The sequence below is a fragment of the Stigmatopora argus genome, chromosome 11 (assembly GCF_051989625.1).
Source record: "Stigmatopora argus isolate UIUO_Sarg chromosome 11, RoL_Sarg_1.0, whole genome shotgun sequence".
NCBI lineage: Eukaryota > Metazoa > Chordata > Actinopteri > Syngnathiformes > Syngnathidae > Stigmatopora > Stigmatopora argus.
Window position 1 is genome coordinate 9862102 of NC_135397.1, and position 22187 is coordinate 9884288.

General features: G+C 39.7%; 4 protein-coding genes across 11 annotated transcripts in view; 3 read left to right on the plus strand and 1 right to left on the minus strand.

The window, feature by feature from the left end:
- Positions 1-4048, plus strand: part of sorbs1 (sorbin and SH3 domain containing 1) — a 38780-nt gene extending 34732 nt beyond the window's left edge. For all 6 annotated transcript variants that reach the window (XM_077612962.1, XM_077612966.1, XM_077612967.1 and 3 more), the window contains one exon: positions 465-4048. In XM_077612962.1, coding sequence (XP_077469088.1) covers positions 465-532 — 68 coding nt within the window. In that variant the 3' untranslated portion in view covers positions 533-4048. The remainder of the gene's footprint in view (positions 1-464) is intronic.
- A 1281-nt stretch (positions 4049-5329) lies between these two features.
- On the plus strand, positions 5330-10317 carry pdlim1 (PDZ and LIM domain 1 (elfin)). The gene is made up of 7 exons (XM_077613944.1): positions 5330-5578; positions 6719-6870; positions 7309-7393; positions 8401-8582; positions 8679-8824; positions 8993-9110; positions 9742-10317. The coding sequence occupies exons 1-7, from the start codon at positions 5486-5488 to the stop codon at positions 9926-9928; spliced, it is 963 nt and encodes a 320-aa protein (XP_077470070.1). The 5' UTR covers positions 5330-5485; the 3' UTR covers positions 9929-10317.
- A 4722-nt stretch (positions 10318-15039) lies between these two features.
- LOC144084280 (zinc transporter ZIP9) lies at positions 15040-19521 on the plus strand. Of its 2 annotated transcripts, none has more exons than XM_077612545.1 (7): positions 15040-15378; positions 15576-15690; positions 15771-15908; positions 17001-17063; positions 18001-18086; positions 18669-18803; positions 18888-19521. In XM_077612545.1, exons 1-7 carry the CDS (start codon positions 15283-15285, stop codon positions 19137-19139), a joined length of 885 nt encoding a protein of 294 aa, XP_077468671.1. In that variant the 5' UTR covers positions 15040-15282; the 3' UTR covers positions 19140-19521. The 2 variants fall into 2 exon arrangements, with proteins under 2 accessions (XP_077468671.1, XP_077468670.1); XM_077612544.1 differs by having other exon boundaries at positions 15042-15378; positions 15768-15908.
- Positions 19522-19804: 283 nt separating this feature from the next.
- LOC144084279 (uncharacterized) lies at positions 19805-21946 on the minus strand. Of its 2 annotated transcripts, XM_077612543.1 has the most exons (2): positions 21788-21936; positions 19805-21671 (listed from the first exon to the last, which is right to left on the minus strand). In XM_077612543.1, exons 1-2 carry the CDS (start codon positions 21801-21803, stop codon positions 20200-20202), a joined length of 1488 nt encoding a protein of 495 aa, XP_077468669.1. In that variant the 5' UTR covers positions 21804-21936; the 3' UTR covers positions 19805-20199. The 2 variants fall into 2 exon arrangements, with proteins under 2 accessions (XP_077468669.1, XP_077468667.1); XM_077612541.1 differs by having other exon boundaries at positions 19807-21946.
- Positions 21947-22187: the final 241 nt, after the last annotated feature.

The window sequence follows — 22187 nt, forward strand, 5'->3', positions numbered from 1 at the left end:
AAATATATTTTGTAGTGTATGTTTGATATTTGTAGAGATGGGCAATAAGATAATGCAATAATGATTTTAAGTGAAGGGGATTAATTAATTGAACATATTTTAGGGAGTATATTATTTAAATAGAAATACATAACACAAAATAAAAAACACAAGTATAATATGAACTATAATTCTAATTAAAGTGAATATTTATTAAAAATATATTAATGCATTAAAACATTTTTTAAACAAAAGAAATGCATTAAAATAACTGTTCTGAGATGGGGGGGTTTCTAATAGATGTCTACTTTTGTGACCACTCTTAGGGTGCTGATTCATTGCCATATTGTGTCATTTTTGGTGACTAAAACAAGTGGAAAATGATCAAAACAGACTTTGCGGACAATTGATTTTTTTTAAATACTGTTCTTTGTGTTGTGTGAGTAAACACGCTAACAATCTGATTGTATTCTCTTTATTTCCAGGTACGTCCAAAAGGACAAATCGGTTTGGAACTTTTCCGGGGAATTACGTAAAGGAGGTGAAACTGTAGAGCAACTTTAACACACTTTTGCCTGTCCCGCTTTGGACGTGTGGTAGGGTTATCATTAATCTGAATTGATTATAGTTCATTCTTAAGAATGTAAAATTGCACAGTCCTTGTATAGTATGTTCAATGCCCAAACTACAGCATGATGTATACATGTTTTACACACATGCTGGTCTCCTTGAGTATATTCTTTATGGAAATATATATATATATATCAAGATATTTTTATCCTGCAGATGCAAGCTTCCAATCACGTCATGTCATTTACACAACATATGTTTATGTAGCACCTCAGACAAAGTCAAGCAGCACAACAGAAGATGAATGAAGCAATAGATTTTATTACCTGAACTGGATTTACATTTTTTTTAATCCTTGGTAGCACTGCTAGAATATTCACAGTGTAAAAAATTTTCCAAACCAGTATCTCACGTGTGCATGTTTGATTTTTTTTTCAAATGTGCTTCCGCCGTCTGTTTTTCTCAGCAACCATGTCACCACAATCAAAGCACATGTTTAACAATGACATTTAACTCATGATAACGGAGGTCAACTGTGTAAATATTTTCTGACACTTTATCATTTTTACCTCATTTTAAAGCATAAACATGTTTACTGACACATAGCACGGTAAAATGCTCGCGTCATTGTGACCATAGAACAGGCGTGGTAGCATGTAACATCCTGCTTGGTCATTTGGGGAAATCCAGCCAAACCAAATAACTACAGGATTAATCATCAACATTTTAAAGATAACAGTGTCTCTCAGAAAATGGTGATTTTTATTTTATTTTTTATAAAGCATTGTGAGATTCAACCTGCCGTATTTTCTGGACTATAAATTGCTCCAGTGTTTATGTCAAAAATGCCTCATGACAGCAAAAAAACATAAAAAGTTCACACTGGACTGCCATTTTGGGGCAAGAATCTATGTCGTTCGCCAAGTATCTTTACACAGTCACTGGTTTTACTTTACAAGAAATAAATAGTTGCCTTACTTGGCATTGCACAGTTTCGCAGTGCTAATGCTAACGTGAGATTCCTTCAGATTAGCTAGCTACAACTTTACAGCAATTGGGCTCAATAACGGCCGCATCGTCTGCTATTTTTCTAACATTTGTATCGTACACTGCCTTACACTGACAGTTTTGGTAACCCACGGCTGTCCCGTTACCTTAATTTAGCTTTACTAGTAGCGTCACATTCGTTACTAGTTTCCAGTGACCAAACTGTTGTTCAGCCTCGCTCCAAGGTGTTCCTGCATTGTCGATTCTTCGCTCAGGTCTCATATCTTCCATCTCTCAACTCCAGAGATAATTTTAGACTGTCCAGATTGCTGTGAAAATATTTCTGTTAAAAAAAACTACCTCTCCAGTATGAAAATGAATGGAAATAAAAATGCACACAGAACCTAATGGATTAAATCAAATAATTGAAACGACAAAAAAATTAATCAAATTTTATATATCTTTCTCTCTTTCTTGGTGCTTCCTATTCACAAGCCAAGAGTGCCCTGCCGCGACCGATCGTGGATCATTTTTACTCCATGGTCAGTCAGGGTTTACTAACATTTCTGCCGAAGCAAAATTCAATATTTTAACATTATATAAGTCGCTCGTGAGTTTAATTTATAGTCCGGAAAATACGGTAAATTACCAATTGTGTAAACGTACAGCAATTTAGAGGCCTTTTGAATATGGATAGATATTTTTGTAAATCAGGTTGGATTTCAAAACTGATTTGAACAGTGTAGTCAACACCAGTGCACCATATAACCAGTCAAAATCACAATGTAATCCAAAAATGTGTATTGACTCTAATTTCCTAACCCCCTTATAAATACTGCAATCCTAACAATGTCCTCAAATTCACAATTCACAGACTGTATTATGCTTGACAACATGTATATTACTACGTACTTAGAGTTATTCTTAGTGCTTGTCGCTCCAGTAAGTGGGCAGTTCAAAAAAGATAAACAGTCAATATTTATACTATATAAGTGTTTAAGAGTAAATAGCTAACAAACATTGCCAGACTATCAGTAGCCCTTCAGTATTATACAGACTATAGAAGGATATTGCATTACATCATATTCGATACATTGTGCAGTGATGAGTGTCACATGATATGGTTTAAAAACATTTATTTAACAGGTAGCAATCTGCACTTCGCCCTCACTGATGTGTGCTTTTTGAGGCAAAAATCAAGTGTTTCTTCCTTACCGTTGTCACAATGACTACAATAAACTGTATTATGAGTGTGCCTGCATACAATTACTTAGAGAATGTTGCGGTATTTTTTCACTAGTGTTGCACTGATACCCAATTTTGGGCCCGATTCAGGCGATAGTCACGTTTATTTATTTTTTCATGCAACATTTCAGCATAACTAGTTGAATGTAAAGTAATCACGGCTTGGTCAATAGCTGTTTAACTCATTAGCTGCCATTGAAGGCATTAAACATCCAGTCCATTGGAATTGGGTGAGTAAATTAATTACTGTTTTTTGCTGCCACCTTCCCACTTCTAATGGATTAAATCACAGCAAAATGGATGATTGTTCCCACACAATTGGACTTTTATTATCATAACAAGGGCAACAGGCTCTTCTTTTTTATGGCAGCATGCGTAGCTGGCAGCCATCTTGGGTAGGGCAACCGGCAGTAGGTAACAGGACTTTGAACATTATTTTTCAAAATATCCACACCCTATTACTTAGTACTCCCCAGTATTTTAGTGGTAAAATGGTACCAATACTAGTATCGGTGCAACACTATTTGTCACCTAACAAAAGCATGATTTATTCTCTGCTGTTGACCTGTTTTTTTTGTTTGTTTTTTTAAGTTTTTGTATCACTTGAGCTCATCCAATTTTTTTGTGTTCCAAGTCATCTGACATTCTCTCTTATTACAGAGCAACAGGAATTATTGTGTAAAAACAACTTGCTTTTGTCATTTTATGCGTCATAACACATCACCGGATGTATGAATGTACGATATATGAATGTGATTCCATGTATGCAAAATATAGTGAAAGGTGATTGCATAAGAAGGATTGTAAATATGTAAAATAAGAAATAGACTGCATCTGATCAGAGCTTCAGTTTAAGCTTTTAATCACGTGCAGCGTTTTATCTACCTGAAGGATTTTGTCACAGTGTGGAACGTTACTGAGCACAGGAAGTTTGATGCATAGGAACATCTCTCTGCCATTTGTGAGCTCAAAATGCCTTACGTTTAATGCAAAATTGTGCCTCATTTTCATTTATGAGTATTTCTGCAATGTTTCTGTGGAATACTTCCGTTGTCATGCTTTCCCGATTTAATTCTAGTCTCTGTATTGGGAGTATGTTCACTTGGAACTTGTCCATTTCAAAAGAGCAACAAAGTGCTTTCCATATATATTGATCATGTTATGATTGAGTGTGTGCAACACAAAACCTGCAGCGAGTTTGGTTTGTTTGCTTCCATTTGCAGTGTTGTTACATTGACAATATTAGAATAAAACGCTATACACTGCTGTGGCTGTGTTACGCAGTATTTAATAAGCCTTTCAAGCAGAAATTACCATTTATTTTAACCCCTTATTTACTTGACGCACTACACTTCTAATCCATTTTGAACGGTAGGGCCAAATGAGCGTTAAAATGAGCATTCACAGACATTTATCGCTGTCAATGGCATGCAATGAGTTAAATTTTATGAAGAAAAAAACTCAATGTTAGTGTGCCATGACCAGTGTATTTCCCTTTTTATTCATTTTACTTTATTAAATTAATTTTATGACCATTTTATTCTTTGAACATATTAATATTATTTGAACGAAATAGTAGAAAAAATCCATTGTAATTAATACTAATTGGAAAAATAAGTTATTCAAATTATTATGTAAAGGGTTAAATGTCTTACATGTGCCTGAAAGGGTTCAAAGGTGTGTTTTGCATAGACTTTTTGGAATGTTGGATTGATCTTCAAACTTCAAACAATTGAAGAACCAAGCTGTGTTAGTAAACTCAGCATAAATGTTTGATTCAGTCATCATACGGAAGCTTTCCCACTCCACTTCAGCAGCAATGCTGGAAGGAATTCAAGTTTTGGGAGCGGCACATTCCACATCCTGGAATTAAACTCTACCATAAATGGTAAACTTGCATGTAACACGGCACCGACATCAAGGAAATCCTACTGTTGCAAATGGAGCGTCGGAGATCGCGTTTTAAAGCGATATCGCTCTCGAGTCTCCATGGCAGTTGTTCATAGAAGTATACGTAATTTTTTGTGCGTTGGGTGAGTGTAGGCCACATCAAATAGTCCACAAAAATCAACATTTCCAATATTTAAGAAAAATGCCAATCTTCTAAATCACAGTTGTCAAAGTCAAGGCATCATCATTTTCTGTCGCCCTTTAAAAATGAATTAAGTGCCTGGGGAAAAACTAATTTAAAACTGAATATTTACTGTTTTCCCTATTTTTATTTTTGTAATCATTACAAATAAAAGTGCATTTAAAATGATTAAAAGCCTTAAAATATAGGAATTGAACAAATTTTATGTTTTTGAATGATTTGACTTTGACCAACAAATCCACTTGGACAATAACCTAATGACAAATGCCCATGAAAACTGACATTAATTTGAAAGAAGAAGAAAAAATAGATATCAAGTAATGGCCCCCACAATAGTTTGAGACCCCTGCATTACTTGATATCGTATTGTGTATTTTTTGCCTGTAGTAGTAGCGAGAGTCGCGCTTTGGGCAATAGACGATCTTGTGATTCTCCTGAACAAAATGAAGGTTTCCCAATGCCTGTCGTCCTACTAACCTGAGGCTCCGCCCCTCCCGACCATTGATCACCTCGCAGGTCACTTAGAGCGAGGAAATAGAAGCAAGTGACAGACAGACATCCTGACAAAAACTTGAAGCTCCTCGACAGCAACTTGTACGGAACTTCTTAGTTATGCCTCTGCGGATAGTGGTGCAAGGTCCCGGGCCTTGGGGATTCAGGTTAGTTGGAGGAAAAGACTTCGAGCAACCGCTGACTATTTCTCGGGTAAGTTTAGATGGGAATCCGCTACCCAGGTCACACATGGCTTGGTTAAACTCCATTTTTCAAGTAAATTGTCACTAGCATGCATTTTAACGCACGTGCCGATGATTAAAATCAAGTTACATGTGGTGAAGTGTTATGAAGTTGATCTATGAATGTCAAGGCCCTAGCTGGCATCACATGTGTTTTGGATCACAAAGAAATTAAATAAATCTGATAGCTGAACCCTTTATAAGCCACCCATTTAAGATTGACGCCCTATTCATTTGGACTGGGAAAGTTGGCAGCAAATGCAAGTTCTCTGAGTCCAAATGAATTGGACGTCCATCGTCGCCAATGGCAGCCAAAGAGTTTATTATTTGTTCTTTCAAATTGACTTAAGCGTGTTATATTGGTTTATTTGTGTTTTACTTTAATTTGAATTTTTAAATTAAAATTGTATACACAAATATATGTATGTACCTCACATTTGGATTTATATCGCCTACCTTTGTATACAAAATGTTAATATTTTGGCCTACTTAACCCAAAAAGTGATATCCACATTTGTTTATATAGACACCAGATCTTGTGGGGGTAAAGTTTTGTTTGTTTGTTTTTCAATTACTATAAGTGGTCACATGCCCTGTAAAGGCTTAAGTAAAGTAGTGCTCGACATTTAAACTTAGATAAATTGACTAGAAGAGATTTTTCCCCCCCCCCAGGGCTTCTTAAATGCCAAATCAGCGCTGAAATTGGAAACATAGAGTAGACAGGTTAAGATTGCTCATCAAATTAAATTCACTCTATAATTAGAAGTTTGTGTTTTGTAATGTGAGCAATGAGTGTACTACATACACTAGCGTTATGTTCTCATTGGCTCTAAGGATTTTAGTAAAATGACAGCTCTATTTTGGGTGTTTCAGTACTCTGTTCACCTCACCCATTAAAATAATTGCAAATTCCTAAGCCGCACCAGAGTTTCTTGTCTCCAGGGCATCATTTGCATCAGGTCAGGCAACTTCGCCTCGGTGTATACTGTAAACAATAACACGCGTTGAAGTCACTTGATGAGGGTCCGTTTCCCAGAGCGGGAGCAATTCGGATGAAAGACTCCATTGAAATGAAATTGTTCTTCTACAAAGTATTCCTTTTCATGTGCAGGTGACACCTGGAAGCAAAGCAGCCCAGGCCAACCTTTGTATTGGTGATGTGATTTTAGCTATTGATGGCGAAGCCACAAACAGCATGACTCACTTGGAAGCGCAGAACAAAATTAAGGGGTGCATACAGGAGATGGCACTTTCCATTGACAGGTAAGACACCACAATTCTTAAATGGGTTTTATTACCATAGAAATATATATATATATATATATATATATATATATATATATATATATATATATATATATATATATAACCTATTTATTTATGTCTAAAATGTATTTTTCTGTGTCTATTCTCACCCTCTTGCTACTGTGACAATGAAATTTCCTGAATACAGGATGAATAAAGTTATCTAATATATATATATATATATATGAAATACAATAATGCTTAATCATTTCTATTTAAATGCTAATATTAAAGTACTTTTATATGTTCCAAATTAGCCACTTACACTATAAATGGTTAAAGGCCTTAAATACAAAAACTTTTGAATAGCTGTCACTTTAGTTGCCATTGTCCCCAAAAGGGTTGAAATGGCTACTATCATACCTGAAGATTCTTTATCCTTTCCTTCGATTTCAGATCAGAAAATAAGTTGTGGTCGCCGCTGTCGTCGGAAGAAGGAAAATCACATCCCTACAAGATGAATCTTGCATCAGAGCCAAGGGTGCGTGTCTGCAGACTCAACATGGACTGTAAACTGAGGATTGCACAATGACTCTCTTTCATCAGCCATTTAAAAGAAACTCAGCGCATTCAACTTACTGGTAGCCGTATAATTTTCTGCGAGTCTGAACCTTGTCCTCGCCGCACCCCTGCGGCAAACGATGAAGTCATTGTTTACTTCCTAACAGGAGGTTTCCTAGACGACAGTAGTTTTATCTGCCAAGCTCTGACGTCAGACTCGGTCGGTTCCTGCCTACCGAGTGGAAAGCAAAGGCCAGCCGGATGTGTGTTGTCCAAAGGCCACACGGTCTAGTTGCTGTGCAGATTTGTCACCAGCACGCGTGTTGAATGCTTGGATGCGATTTGTCACTTGGATGCCTTTTTGCTATTTTATACTTTTGTGTGTGGCGTGACCTGGTCGATCTGTGATTTGGCTTGCTCTCTCTCTGTTATAACATTTCCTTGGGCCTGATGAGCCCATTGTTTTCCTAAAAATGTGTTGTGCGACATTTACTAATCATTTTTTTGGCTCCCAATACCAAGAAATATTCTCAAATGTAAAGTAATTTACATGGGGTGGGAGTTGGGGTGGCCACTCTCCCACTTCAGATGGATTGGACATCTACTAATGATAAACTCATTTCAATTCACGGCAGAAGCTTGACCTTTCTTCGCACCTACCAAAATGGTCTCAGTGCAGCCATCTTGGTAGGGGCAACATTCACATCAAAGTCAAGGCTTTATTGATTTAATACTGAACAAATTTAAAAAAATATGCAAAGCGATTGGATGTCTATCATTTTGGGAAGGGCAACAAGCGCTCCTTTTTTTTACTGTGGCGTGCATAGCTGGCAGCCATCTTGGGTAGGTCAACCAACGGTTGGAAAGTAGATCTTGGACACGCCATGTTACCACGCTGATACCACTGACGTTCTTTTAGTGTGCTATGGGTGCAACACTAACTGTTACATGCCACAGTTTTCTCATCCTTGTCTCTGACTTTGGCAGGAAATGAAACAAATAGGCTCCGGCCACAACAGGAGTGCTCTGCCGTTCTCAGGTTTTGCTTCCAATGTTGTGACCAACCAGTACAACAACCCGGCTGGCCTCTACTCCTCCGAGAACATTAAAAATTTCAACTCTGCCGTGGACGAAGTCAAAACATCGACGACCACCAACGAGCCTGACGTGTGAGAACAAACTCGTGCGCCGATGGGGTCAACACATGACGCCATCTTTTGTTTGTGGTTCAAACAAACATCCATTCCTTGATACTTTCCTTGTAGAGCTGCAGATCCATCCAAGTCCACTAAGCGACCACCAACAGCTGAAGATTCCGAAGTCTACAAAATGCTGCAAGAGAACCAGGAGTCAGACGAGCCCCCAAGACAGTCCGCTTCCTTCAAGGTGCTTCAGGAGATTCTTGAAACAGGTACAGATCACCCTTTTTTTTCTCCAAGTGACTTTTCCTCTCTTTTCAATCTGTTTTGAAGAAGTAAATGTTTGCATGTTTCATTTATGTTACCTACTCCCTGTATATAGAACAGCAGGCCACCCGTTTTAAAAATGTTCTCCATACGTGACTGATGGTTGTTTTTAGGCAATTCTGACAGACCCTCAGGGTTCAGGAGTGTGAAAGCACCTACAACAAAGATTGGCTCTTCTGTTGGAAATACCGAGAAGCTGGCTGTCTGTGACAAGTGTGGATCAGGGGTTGTGTAAGTATTTAAGCCTTTTTTACATTTTAATGTACACACATTACACATCTGGACTGAGCATCTACTACAATGCCATCTTATGCTGTAGTTCAGCCCTGCCAATTTGGAATTGTAATTTTGGCTATCAAATCTTTTTCAATTGAGATGGCTATCATTGAATGATCTATTGACACCAATCCAGTTTAACTGGCCGGTCTTTTTTTTGCGTGCGTGTTGCCCAAAGAAAGATGACATTTTATTTTGTTTATTCACAATTTCATGGGAGATGTTCAATGTCCTGTCACTGAGAGAGGTTTTCACATATTCTAGTAATGTCTATCACTTTAAGAATTGCTTTCGGTAAGTGGTACGTTTACCAAAACTGGTCATTCTGGTAAAACAACCAATAAAAAAACTTTTTTCCCACCCACTACTGATCAGTTGGAATTGTTGCTGCCCTAAATTGTCAAATTCAGTGTAAAAACTGCTTAACTAAAAGGTATATTGGTACTAATATATAATCCTACAAAAATGCCGGGAATAAATTAGTGTAAACATTGCCAGCTCTAATTTTTCTAGGTTGTTACATTTGAGTTTTACACTTAGTAATTCGTCTTGCAGTGGAGATTGAAGTATTGCTTTTATGACACAGGGGGATGTTGGTAAAGCTGCGTGACAAGTTCCGACACCCCGAGTGCTACACTTGCACAGACTGTGACGTCAACCTGAAACAGAAAGGACATTTCTTTGTGGAGGATCAGATTTACTGCGAGAAGCACGCCCGCGAGCGAATGACCCCGCCCGAAGGCTACGACGTGGTCACGGTCTTTCCCAAGTAGAAGGAGATGAAAGTTCGGCCTCAGACTGCACGCTGCTTTCTAAGACACTTCCAAACTTTTAGCTTTGAATTAGTTACTCTTCTTGTGTACACACTGGAAGAGTTGACAAACCATGATTTGCACATGAGAACATTAGTATCTGTAATTGGTAAATTCTTATTTGAATTACATTGAGTTGAATGGTAATTAGGGACTTATTCACAAGAGAGGAACCACTATCTGTTTGTTTTTCTTTTTTTGTTATTGTTTTGAGACAAGGGACTGTCATGCTCAACATCACACAATTCACAATTTTTGTACTTGTTTTTTTATTGATGAGACCAACTATTTCACAGAAATATCTCAAACATTTTAATGTCAATGCCAAATAAATACGTATTTTAGTTTAACTAAGGTGCCCCTTTTCTCAATTTACTGATCGGAGCTTTACAATAAATATTTTTTTTAAACGTAGATCTCGGTCATAACAATACAATGGCTGCTGAAAATGTGCATAAATAAGGCTGGGAAAATGAATTTCTAATACTGCCAATCGTGATCAAACATAGTATTCTCACAATAGAGTATTTTGGGATAAAATGATAATGAGGCACAACATTTGAGATCAGACGGTGCTGAGGAAGCTGCAGGTGGACGGCCGAGGACAGGCGAGTAGTCTGCCGCTTGTTCTATGCGTAAAGTTTCAGTCAAGGCCCAGATGTAGTTGTGGGCAAAGCGCAGAGTTTCTATTTTGGTCATTTTGGCCTCCTCGGGGAGAGTCGGCAAAATGTTTCGAAGCACGTTGAGAGCAGAGTTGAGGTTGTGCATCCGATGACGTTCTCTGTCGTTGGCTTTCACCCTTCGTCGGCCGCGTAGTGCAGAATGTGCGCATTTGGATGGGGTCTTTTCGTTTGGATGCGCGTGCACACCGTCGTCTTTTGGATTCATGTGCGACTCTGCGGTTTTGCTTGTCTCCGCATCAGTTGGGGCACAGAATTCTTGGGGAAACATCCTATTTAGAATAAAAACAAATGTGAAGAAGTTTACGGTTTAGGAATTCAATATTATGGCTCTCTAATGTGATATAAATACGATAGCTGTACTTCATATTACTCATGAGATAATATATAACATTCTGCATTCCAAAAGCTATGTTGAGTCATGTATTGTTAATTATTGGTATTTTCTACACTTCACCGCAACATATATAATTAACACATGTATTATGTTTTGAATGACTTCATTCCCTTAATTGTATTTTTTATAGATATGTGAGAGTGGGGTTCGTTGTCTACTTCAACCGCCAGAGGACGTTGTTGTAAAATATTGGTATTGAAACGATCACAATTGTGGCCAGAAAAAAAAAAACAGTTTCTACTGTGACGTCACACATCACTTTGAGGTAAGAGGCAACCATTTTTAGGTTCAATTTAAAATTTTACATTATTCCTTATTTTTTTCTGAGCGGTTACAAAATTGTAGAGATAATTAAAAACACTAAAGTTTTTTTTTAGTTGTCTCATCTAAACTAAGTGACAATCACCTCATTGTCTGTAATAGCATCCCAGCTGTCAAAAAGCGTTAGTCTTTTTCTGATTGATATTAACATCAGCCGTCAAAAAGCGTCAGTCTTTTTCTGATTGATATTAACATGTTTTAAACACAAATATTTTTTCTAAAAATAAAACATAAAAGTTGGAACATCGTGGATATTAAGCTTCATAAAATAGCTTGCAGATTCTTCTTAGAGATATCGGAAGATATTCACGACATAGTGAAACTGTGACAACCAACCCCGCATTCCCCGATAGATTCCTGAGTAAAATGCACTTACCTGGAGCTCTGATTCACCCTAGCAGCAGGAGGCATCCGACAGTGCGTGCTGCACGCGCATCCCTGCCATTTTATAAGGCCTTTATCTTATCTTTTTGTACGCCTGAATCAACAGCATGTGTCAGGTGACCAATCAGCTTTTAGAAAGCACGTCTTGCACCCTCTCCCCCTCTCATGCAGACCCACTACTGTATTTCTTTGTGTGTGGTTTGGTGGTTTAAAAAAAGGGAATGAAAAATATAAATTGTTTAATGATTTAACGTTTAACGGTTGATTTAGCTTAAATTAAAAGTATTTTCCTTGATTTCAGGTCCAGAAACGTTTTTTAAATGTCTAAATAGGCTTACCTGCCATTAACAAAGGCAGTCGTCCATTCACTTATTATTCTGGGAGCTAATTAAAGTTATAATTGCGGGAAATTTTGTAATAACAAACTTGTGATTCATTTTTCCTTATCGCTTGATGGAATATACTGTTTGGAAAAAAAACTAAATATAATAGTTGAATGGTGATTTGTAGGGTGAGAAATTTTCATAATTAAATATCGAAATCCTCTTTCAACTATATCATTTTAATATCGGCATTCTGTTAGAAAACGCACAACCAGGTCTTAATTTATTACCCCCAACGTATAGCTGGAACATTTATTTTGTTTTTGATTCGCTATTTGACGTTTCTTTGGCGTGTGGTGGCACATTTTACGCATTCCTTGTATAGCAAAAATGCGGGGAAATGTATGTAGCACGTTAATATAAAAATAGATGAAACGTAAAACAAAAAAGGAAGAAAACCACAATGTGGTATAAAGTGCCAAATAACCAACAAAACTGAAAAATAAACCATGTGCACAAATATTATTACGCATGGCACCAACCAAAAACCAAAGTATAAAAACAAAAATCCTATTATGGCAAAAGATAGTACAAAGGATGCTCCAAGACCTGTATGTCAATAGGCGTCTTATTTAGTACGTATTTAATGCAGTTCTCAAATATAATGGTCTTCTTAAGGATTTAAAATAAAAACGCTCCCTAATTTACTGTTCAAATATGTTTTGGAAGCAATGTAATCGTCCATATGCGCTCGATAAAGTGTCCAAATACACACTCAGGCGAGATATGATTGGTCGTTTTGCTCTCGTAAAAGTCCCGAAAAAAAGCTGTAAAGTAAACGAAAGACCTCACCTTACAAATAATGTCAGCATATCCATATTGCGATATGACGGACAGGTGTTCGTTTAAAGCAGTCGAGTCCTTTTGCTTGTTTTTTCCCCCCTTTTTTGTTGCTTGTTATGCAAAGCGTGGGCAAACGTGGCAGATATGAGGACGAAAAGTGATCATTTAACAATATTTAACAATACAAATGACCGTGCTAGAAGAAAGAGCAGGTGATACCTGCCCCGATGCGCCTGGTTTATACTTGACGCCCTCCTCTGCTTATTTATCAAACAAAATCTATTTATTATTTTAACAAACAGGGGTACCAGGTGGGGCTTTATTTCCGTCTTGGGCTTTTTTGTCTGAAGGACGTTTTGAGAAGGCCAATGGAAGTCCAACAACTCGCTGACCAGATTGTTATCAGGGACGCCATTCAATGCGAACCCCCCACACCCGCACCCCTCCTTTCCCTCCTTCTGCCAAAGAGCTGCTGTGAGAGAGAGAGAAAAAAAGGGAAAGGAAACTTCTTCAAGAAAGGGAAAACATCTTAAAAACATTTAATTGCAACCCGGATGCCATATGTACAGCTCTTGTGGAAGCCTTCAAACAATGTGAGCGTCTTTTAGAAAGTATGGAGTGCGCCTTTGGGTGCGCGTGCGCTTTTGGAGAGGTGCGCTCGTCGTGACCGGAATGACCCCCAACACACTTTACACAAAAAGCAATTCGCTTTTAATGTGCTTTAGAGTTCCCTTTGACGAGGGATGCTTTGTGGGTCTCACCTCAGCTTTTGAAGCCAGTGTACACCAATTACAGTGGAATAGCTGTCCTCTGTTTGTCTTCTTTTTTTTCTCCCCCCAGTCTAAGGACATGTTAGGATGGATGTGCATAAAGATTATCTTCGCCAAGCCTGATTTTTATTGTTCTATTGGGGAAAGGGGTGTAGGATAAAAGGAGAATTTTTAGTCATTAAAAAACGGTCACGTTTTAAAAGGATGATTTGCGCCACCATATTTTGGTGTGGTGCAAGTAAGTGACCCAAAATGTGTCGTTTACTTATGTGGACAACAGCTCTCAATTATAGATTTAGTTTTTTTTCTGAATAATTATTGTTTGTATATGTTTAGGGTTACATTTATTACATTACAATAATACATGTTAATAGGGTAGCCAGGCGGATGAGTGGTTGGCGTGTCGGCCTCACAGCTCAGGGGTCCTAGGTTCAAATCCAGGTTGGTCCACCTGTGTGGAGTTTGCATGATCTCCCAGGGCCGGCGTGGGTTTTCTCTGGGTACTCCAGTTTCCTCCTACATTCCAAAAAAATATGCATGCTAGGCTGATTGGACACTAAATTGCCCCTAGGTATGGGTGGGTGTGAGTGCGAATGGTTGTCCGTCTGATGGTGCTCTGCGATCGCCTGGCCACCGATTCAGGGTGTCCCCCGCCTCTGGCCCGGAGTCAGCTGGGATATGCTCCAGCACCCCCCGCGACCCTAATGAGGGTAAAGCGGTTCAGAAAAGGAGATCAGACATGTTTACAATTTCATAGCACCTTTAATGTCATGGCATAAAAGAAATGCAGTTACCACTTTTTCCAGACGGGGGCAGTGTAGGACTAAAGAAACATGCCGAGGTAATGTAATTACAATTCGTTTTATTAGCTATGACAAAGATGTCAAAACCAAACAAAAAAATTCTACCAAACACACAGCGATGCCAACACTCCACTATTCAAATTTAATAATAAAGAAGTGCAATAAATTATTCTGCACACGTTAAAATTTAAAACCAAAAACAAACATTTCTTCAGGCACGTTGTGCTTACCTCCTTATTGACTTATAGAGAAAAAAGAGACCACAATACCGGAAAAAAAAAACTACAAGAAAAACGTGTCACATTAACAACTGACGTACAGGAAACAAAGCACAAACTACTAGTTCTGATATTTAGATAAACAATATAAAATAATACATTAGTAACCAAGTTTTGTGTAACTGTTACTTATTTCAGATAAGATTTATGCATTTTGACCCTGGTACACACAGAAACAACATTTTGCTGGACAAACGTAGCACAAACGTTTGCGAACAATTTGCAGCGAATCGGACGTTGTTGGGGCGGGGACAAACTCAATATAAACGAATGAAATACTATATAATAAGTAATTTTATTTCCAGTATGGTGGGGTCAACTTCCACCTAATCTCTGACAGGCAGGAGTCGCAAGAACAGGAACATCGACGTGGAAGACGAGAATGGGGAAATATGTCTTATGACAAATGTTGTCCTCATGAAGACATTTTTATTCTTGGGTTTCACAAGGCAAGATGAAGAAAAAACATCACCCGTGACTTGGAAATAAATCAGTCCTGAAAAAGCAGTCGCTAAAATGGATGGGGGTTTGAGTATTACTTTAATATCGGTAGCTATGTTTGTCGGTTGCTTCCTACTTGGATTCATCCCACTCTTGTTTCGACTTTCGGAGGTAAGTCTTGAAAAAAAGAGGATTTTTAAGTGTTCGTTTTGCTCGCATGGCCTTAAAAAACACTGTGGTTTGTGTCCCTAAATGGCCACGTGGGGAAGAAATGTGGGTTTCCAGTCATTGTTGTAGAGTTAAAATCTGTGTGCATATGTGTGTGCGTGCATGTGCGTGTGCGTGTGTGTGTGTTTGTGTGTTTCCAGAGAAGCCTGCACTTTGTCTCCATCCTGGGTGCAGGCTTTTTGTGTGGTACAGCCTTAGCCATCACCATCCCCGAAGGAGTGGGCTTAATGCAAGAGTCCCAGAAACACCAGAATGGTTTCTTTTATATCATAACTATATATTTCGTTTCCATTGATGTCTGTTTGGCCTTATATTTGTGAATCTTCTCTTAGCAGCTTCTGTGCTTGCTGTGAATGCAACGCCCACCAATGAAAGAGCTCCCTTGCCTCAGCTGTGGATCGGAGTGGCTTTGACGTCCGGCTTCACCTTCATGTTCATTGTGGATCAACTGGGGGCTTACTTCTGTTTGTGTGGTAGGTGGATGTGATTTGCAAACATAGAACTCACTTGTCAAATCTGGGCACCAGGAGTTCAATTGGGTACTAACTAACACCACCTAATCCAGGGGTGGCCAACACATTAGGCACAAAGAGCAAAAAAAAAAAAACCTGGGTGAGTCAAAGAGCTACACCACAAAGTGACCTACCAAAACAGACAGACAAACACACACACAAACACCCAATTAAAACCATATTATTCACCCCAACACTCTTCCCCTTACAAAACAACAATGTGTTCATTTCAAGGTACCTGTCCACCCTCAACACACATCAACTTAGCCAGGCTTCACGCATCAACTACGAGGCAATGACCCTATATACAAAATATGATAAGAAGCAAAGAGCCGCATTCATATTAGCCGGGAGCCACATGCGACTCAAGAGCCACATGTTTGCCACCCCTCAAATTAGTCTCATATTACCACAGGTAGATAATGTCAGTTCATCAAATAATATAGCAACTTTCTCCTAAAGCATTTCAGAATCAACACTAAACAAACTATTCATCAAACTAAGCAGAGACGCATTGTTAACCTTTTCATGCAGGAATTACAGGCACGCATTGAACTCATTGGCTGCCATTGCTGGCGCCAATCCATTTTGAGTGGGAGGGGCGAATGAATGTTCATTATATAATTTTAACATTTATTTATAAATATTTTATCAAAAAAATAACGGAAAAAACAATGATGATTAATAAATTGAAATTTTGTTTCTATCTAATAATAACTGCTAACATTTGTTAATGACCAAAAATAGTCACTTGTCCTATGAAAGGGTTAAAAGGCTTGTCAACGTGGCAAAAACAACATTCTAGTGATTACCTCTCCCTGTTGGCGGTTAAATGTAATATGATCAGACGCTTTATTCAGATTGGTTGAAACTGACTAACAAAAGAATGGAAAAATACTTTTAAGTCTCACAATGCAGCGAAAAGAAAAGCTGTGAAATGAGGAAGATAGACAATTGCGAAAATAATACAATTTAATGGAATATGAATATAAATCTGTAATTTTGATTGTGTAAACTGGCCAGGTGACCCAGATGAAATCTTTGTAATTTCAGGACAAAAGACTCCTAACACTGACGCCATCACAGCAACACTGGGGTTGGTTATTCACGCTGCAGGTACAGTAAATTAGAAAAGTTAAAAACTTTACATCTGTTAGTGTGTCTTTGCCTCTGGGACACAACATATTTAAGTACAAAGGATCATCCACCAAGCAATATCCAGACTTCATGTGACCACCATGTGTTTTTTTCTCTCTGTTTTATTTTTATTTTTTCTCTGAGGCCTGTATTTAGAGCAGCGTTTCTCATTCGGTGGGTTGGAAGGAACTCAGTGTTAGTGTTGAGGAAAAAAGTTTATGACAGCAAAACTTTACAGCACCTTGAGGTTATGAACCTAATGTTATAAAACCTAACCTACTTTTATACCCTGCCAAAAAGATCGAAGCAGTTCTACCTGTAGAACTTCGTGTCAGACAAAAAAAACCACATATGTCACCAGGCTGCTTCAGTCAAAGAGGGGCAGCCTGACAAAAATATTTTCAAACTTAAACACTATATTTTACCGCCGTGTATCATTTTAGCTTTGTTTTGCACTCTGCCCTAGCCTAAGCGCGCCCCTTCTACGCCCGTAAACCGAGTTTCCTCAAGGCCCGGGTGCGTCCTCACCCCCCAACACCCCCTTAAGTGACACCCAAGATTTGGGTGCACTTTGATACAAAAATCACCAGAGACTCTTTTTGCAGCCTAACCAAAAAAATAATAAATCATTAGTTAAATGTGCAGAGGACGAAAAAAAAACATCATTGGCAGTTAGTTTCAGCACCTTTGTGTATTGTCATATTAAGATTTGAGGAGGCATGTCAGAATTGTTTTTAATACCAATTTGGTTTGAGCAGATTAATGCTGCTGACCAGTGATCTTGCCAAAGATGGCTTTTACTGAATCAATGAAACATGTAACTTTTCTTTTAACTAACTAATGTGTTGATAGGTATTTGGGCTTTGAAAGCTGTGTTTACTTGCACTGACCTGTTTGTTTTTTGCTTTGCAAATAGTTGATGGATTCGCCTTGGGTGCAGTGGTAGCCACGGGCCAGGTCACGGTGCAGATCATTGTCTTTTTGGCTGTTATTCTACACAAGGTGAGAATATTGTGATGTTCCACTCAGACTCACAAGGGTCATGGGGGCACTGGAGCCCGTCCCAGTCAACTTTGGGCAGAAAGCGGGGGACACACTGATTTAGTTGTCAGCCAATCGCAGGGCACAATGAGATGAACAACCACGCATGCAGACATTCATACCTAAGGACAATTAAGTTTTCATCTATACCGTTCCTGAATCTCAGTGAAAAAATGCTTGGATGACAACTCATGCAGAACTGGTTTAGAACTGGTTTAAACCAACAGTTTACACTGGTATCATTTTAAAAAGGTCTCACTGTTTAATAAAATAACCAACAGATTGTTGCTGTAATTCCAATACAAAAGTGTCTATGTCAAGAAAGACACTAATTTGCTTACAAAAATGTACCAATAATATATTATAATGTTAAAGTTGAGTATAGTTAGCAAATGGTCTATATATACTTGGTGTATACATTAATTGCTTGTTTTTTGTTTAATGTGTTTATGGATTGTTTCCAAGGGCTAATTTTGAATAGAAATTCCCACAAAATTAGTAATATTGCCACGTTACTAAAATCATTTCTCCTTTGTCTACTAGGCTCCTGCATCTTTCGGTTTGGTTGCCTTTCTGATGCATGCGGGACTGGAAAAAAAATCCATCCAGGGACACTTGTTGGCATTTTCAGCCGCCGCACCCATTGTTGCCATTGCGACCTACTTTATATTGCACGCAGTAAGACACGACCGACAAGTTATCCCCTGATGCATTTGATTCAATTACCGTCATGACCAGGAATGAATGTGTTTCTGTCTCCAGACTCGCACGTCGTCTCAGAATCAAATCGGTGCAACTGGTATTGGAATGCTTTTCTCAGGTGGGACTTTCCTTTTTGTTGCCACGGTGCACGTTCTTCCTGACATCATCAGCAGTAGCAGACGCGGTCGTGCGAGTCAACAACAAACAGAACCCCCACAGCAGCAGAGCAACTTGGGGCTTGAGGAGAGTTTCACTTTTGTTCTCGGAGTGGGGCTTCCTATGCTGCTGGCTGTGGTGGTTCATGATGACTAAGAAGGGCTCGGTTGCCCACACCTACGAGAAAAAACACACATTTTTGAACAATTTGCCTTAGGAACAAACAGGTCATTGTTCCATCAGATGGCGCTAATGAATGAATTTGTGCTTTACACAAATTGAAGAAAAATCTTTGATTAAAAACAGCACAAAAGATTCTTTAGAACTGTAGGGTTCAGTTTCCTGTTCTGTAGCCATGATATTACAAGGAGCACTGTTTTGAGGCACTGTTTTTAACATTATGACCTCACATTCTTTTATAGAGAATTACATTTTGAAGCAGTAATAAAATCAGGTGGAAGCTAAGGACATTGTAGGCATGAACAAAAAGTTTAGACTTTATTTTTATTACAGTGCCATTAAACTGTCATTGAGTAAATCATGTCAATTTTGTGGCAAAAGTTGACAAATGTCTTTCGGTTATTTTTTTTTCATATTTTTTTTTAGGGTTAACCTTAATGACACTCGTCATTGCTGGTGTTCATTCATTAATGTTCATGACATCTGTCATGTATCACTAAAGTGTGAAACAACTGTCTTGATAGAAAACGCACGTTTATTTCCCAATCATTCATTAATGTTCATGACACCTGTCATGTATCACTAAAGTGTGAAACGACTGTCTTGATAGAAAATGCACGTTTATTTCCCAAACTTTATTGAGTCAAGGCACATAGGAAAACATTTCTACATCTTTTAGTATTTATATTTAGTCTTAACTTTTCCCAGGGGGAATCTTGGCTTGTTTGGTTGAATTAAAAGCTATTCTGCTGCATGGATGCCAACATATGGATACATGTACACATGAATTCTGCCATCTAGCGGCAAAGCATCGATTGTACTGCTTGTCACAACAGATCAGGGGTCACCATTTCCAGTCCAATCTGTTTTCCATGTCTTCCTCCTCAAAGTCACCTGATTCAACTCCTCAGCAATATCTCCAGAAGACTGATAACAATCCTGGTTAGATGATTGAGGTGTGTTGCAGAAGGCAGATATGGAAAGCAGATTGGATAAGTGCCCCTGGAGTTGGTGACCCCTTGCTATGGATAATGTCTCAGAGGTTCAGGCGAGCGATGGAGGCGGTCAATTGAGCTTCCTGAGCCATTTGAGCAAAAGTTCGACTTTGCGTCTCCTGCCTCACTCGTTCCCTCAAATGAAAGGACGCGATGGCTTGCTTGCGCGACTCCTGTCGGACGTGTTCTCGCTCCTTAAGCAGCCTCAGGCACCTCCGTTGCTTCATGGCGACATTGTTCTCTCTCGCAGTCCTCAAAGCCTCCTCCTCTCTCCGAACGCTTTCCCGTAGCCGCTGGTGGCGCTGCTGCCTCCGGCTGTTGTGCCGATGCGTTTGCTGGACTCTCTTTCTTTGGCGGGTGGCCACATTCTCGGCGGCCCACCGCGTCCGGTCCTGACTCATCCTGACCAGTTTACGTTTGTGCGTGAGATGCTGGATGGTCTGCAGCTTGGCTCGAAGTTGCGCTTTATGAATCTGTTGTTCTTCCTGGGCCGCCCGTTCCTGTTGCGCTGTGAGCCGAGCCGCCGCGTCACGGGCGTATTTCTCGCAAGAACGATGCATCTTCTTCTGCAGCGACTCTTTCAAACGCGCTGTCTCCTCTTCCATTTGCTTTTCCACTTGTTGTTTTCGGAGGATGTGATGCAACAGCTCTCTTGCGTTCTCCTCCCGAAGACGCCTCATCTCTTTCTCCTCCTGGCGTAATTTGCTGCTCCTGGCTTTCCACTCCTTCTCCACAGCCCTCTGCATCTCCAAGCGTTGATGCTTGGCGTCCACTTCCTCCATTTCCCTCAATACATTCTCCTGGCAATATTTCCTCACTTGTGCGTCCTTCTGCGCTGCTGCCATTTGTCCTCTACGTTGCGCCTCCACCTGCTCCTTCAGCCTCTTCCACCTCTCCTCTTGCAACATCACCTCCCTTTTGAGTTGTCCCGCTCTCTCCTCTTCCCGACACGCCCTCAGCCTCCTACGAGCCTCCAGCTCCTCGTGCCAACGTTGGACACTTTGCATTAGCTCTTTGCTCCTTCTTTTCTCCTCCTCTGCCTGCCGTGCCTCCTGCAGCCTGCGGGCCTCCTCTCGCTCCTCGTCCTTCCGCTGCCTGTCGCCGAGGCGGTCCAACTCTTCTTGGTGCTTCAGCAGCATGAGAGCCACGATTTTCCGATCCGTCTGCGATATTGGGACATTCATCTCCTTCTTGATGTCTTCAGTGAGTCTCTGAAGTTTCATTTGGATAGCTTGAGAAGGCCTGAGGCCACCTAGATTGCAAACCGTCTTCCTGTCTGGTTCCCAAGTAGAGCAGGATGTCTTACGGGCACAACTGTCCCTGTTGCACAAATCTGCGTAAGGAAACGGATCCACCGTCTTCGCAAGTGCAGCGTCATCCTTTCGCCCGGCAACTTTCGTAGGGCTCGGCCTCATGGCAACCTGCTGGATAATCCTCTCCCTCTCGTCTCGGCACAGTTGCAAAAGCTTCCTTCTTTCCTTTTCCTTGGATTCGTACACGAGTCTCGCCGCTTCTGCAGGCAAGACACACTGCTCACACAAGTCATTCAGCGATTTCATAAGGAGCTCCACAGGTTTGACGCCAAGTCGCGCACAGGACTCCAAGGAGCGTGGGCTGGTTAAAACATACCTGCTTTTTTCTGCATCAGCAGAGTCAAAGTTGTTCAGATCCAAGTGAGGCGTAGGCGACCTCATTTCTCCCATATTGAAATAAGACTGATGATTATCTGACGGGAAAGGTGCAGTGAGGCGCTTGAAAGTGGACCACGGCTCAGTTAGTTATCCGGTGTGACGCAGTCTTTAGGGGATTAGTTTGTACATGTGACCAATCCATGGCGTCTATCCTCATACCTCGGATAAAAGCGCTCGGAGTAAAAGTGTATCCTCAGCAGTGGCAAAATTATCAAGGGGCCGTGTTGCTTTTCTCATTTTATTGCTACTTTTCACAAAAGCAATGTTGGAAAATGGCATACATTATGATGACTATAAAGGCAAATTGTTATTTGTCTTTGCATTTGAAAAAAATATAT

What these genes read in the sequence shown, in the direction of transcription:
- pdlim1 (XM_077613944.1), top strand. Translation starts at nt 5,486, where the DNA reads ATGCCTCTGCGGATAGTGGTGCAAGGTCCCGGGCCTTGGGGATTCAGG. An exon ending in ATGGCACTTTCCATTGACAG is followed by an intron (nt 6,871 to 7,308) that starts GTAAGACACCAC and finishes CTTCGATTTCAG; the next exon opens with ATCAGAAAATAAGTTGTGGT. An exon ending in TCAGGAGATTCTTGAAACAG is followed by an intron (nt 8,825 to 8,992) that starts GTACAGATCACC and finishes GGTTGTTTTTAG; the next exon opens with GCAATTCTGACAGACCCTCA.
- LOC144084280 (XM_077612544.1), top strand. Translation starts at nt 15,283, where the DNA reads ATGGATGGGGGTTTGAGTATTACTTTAATATCGGTAGCTATGTTTGTC. An exon ending in GGCTTACTTCTGTTTGTGTG is followed by an intron (nt 15,909 to 17,000) that starts GTAGGTGGATGT and finishes TTGTAATTTCAG; the next exon opens with GACAAAAGACTCCTAACACT. An exon ending in CCTACTTTATATTGCACGCA is followed by an intron (nt 18,804 to 18,887) that starts GTAAGACACGAC and finishes TTCTGTCTCCAG; the next exon opens with ACTCGCACGTCGTCTCAGAA.
- LOC144084279 (XM_077612541.1), bottom strand. Translation starts at nt 21,861, where the DNA reads ATGGGAGAAATGAGGTCGCCTACGCCTCACTTGGATCTGAACAACTTT.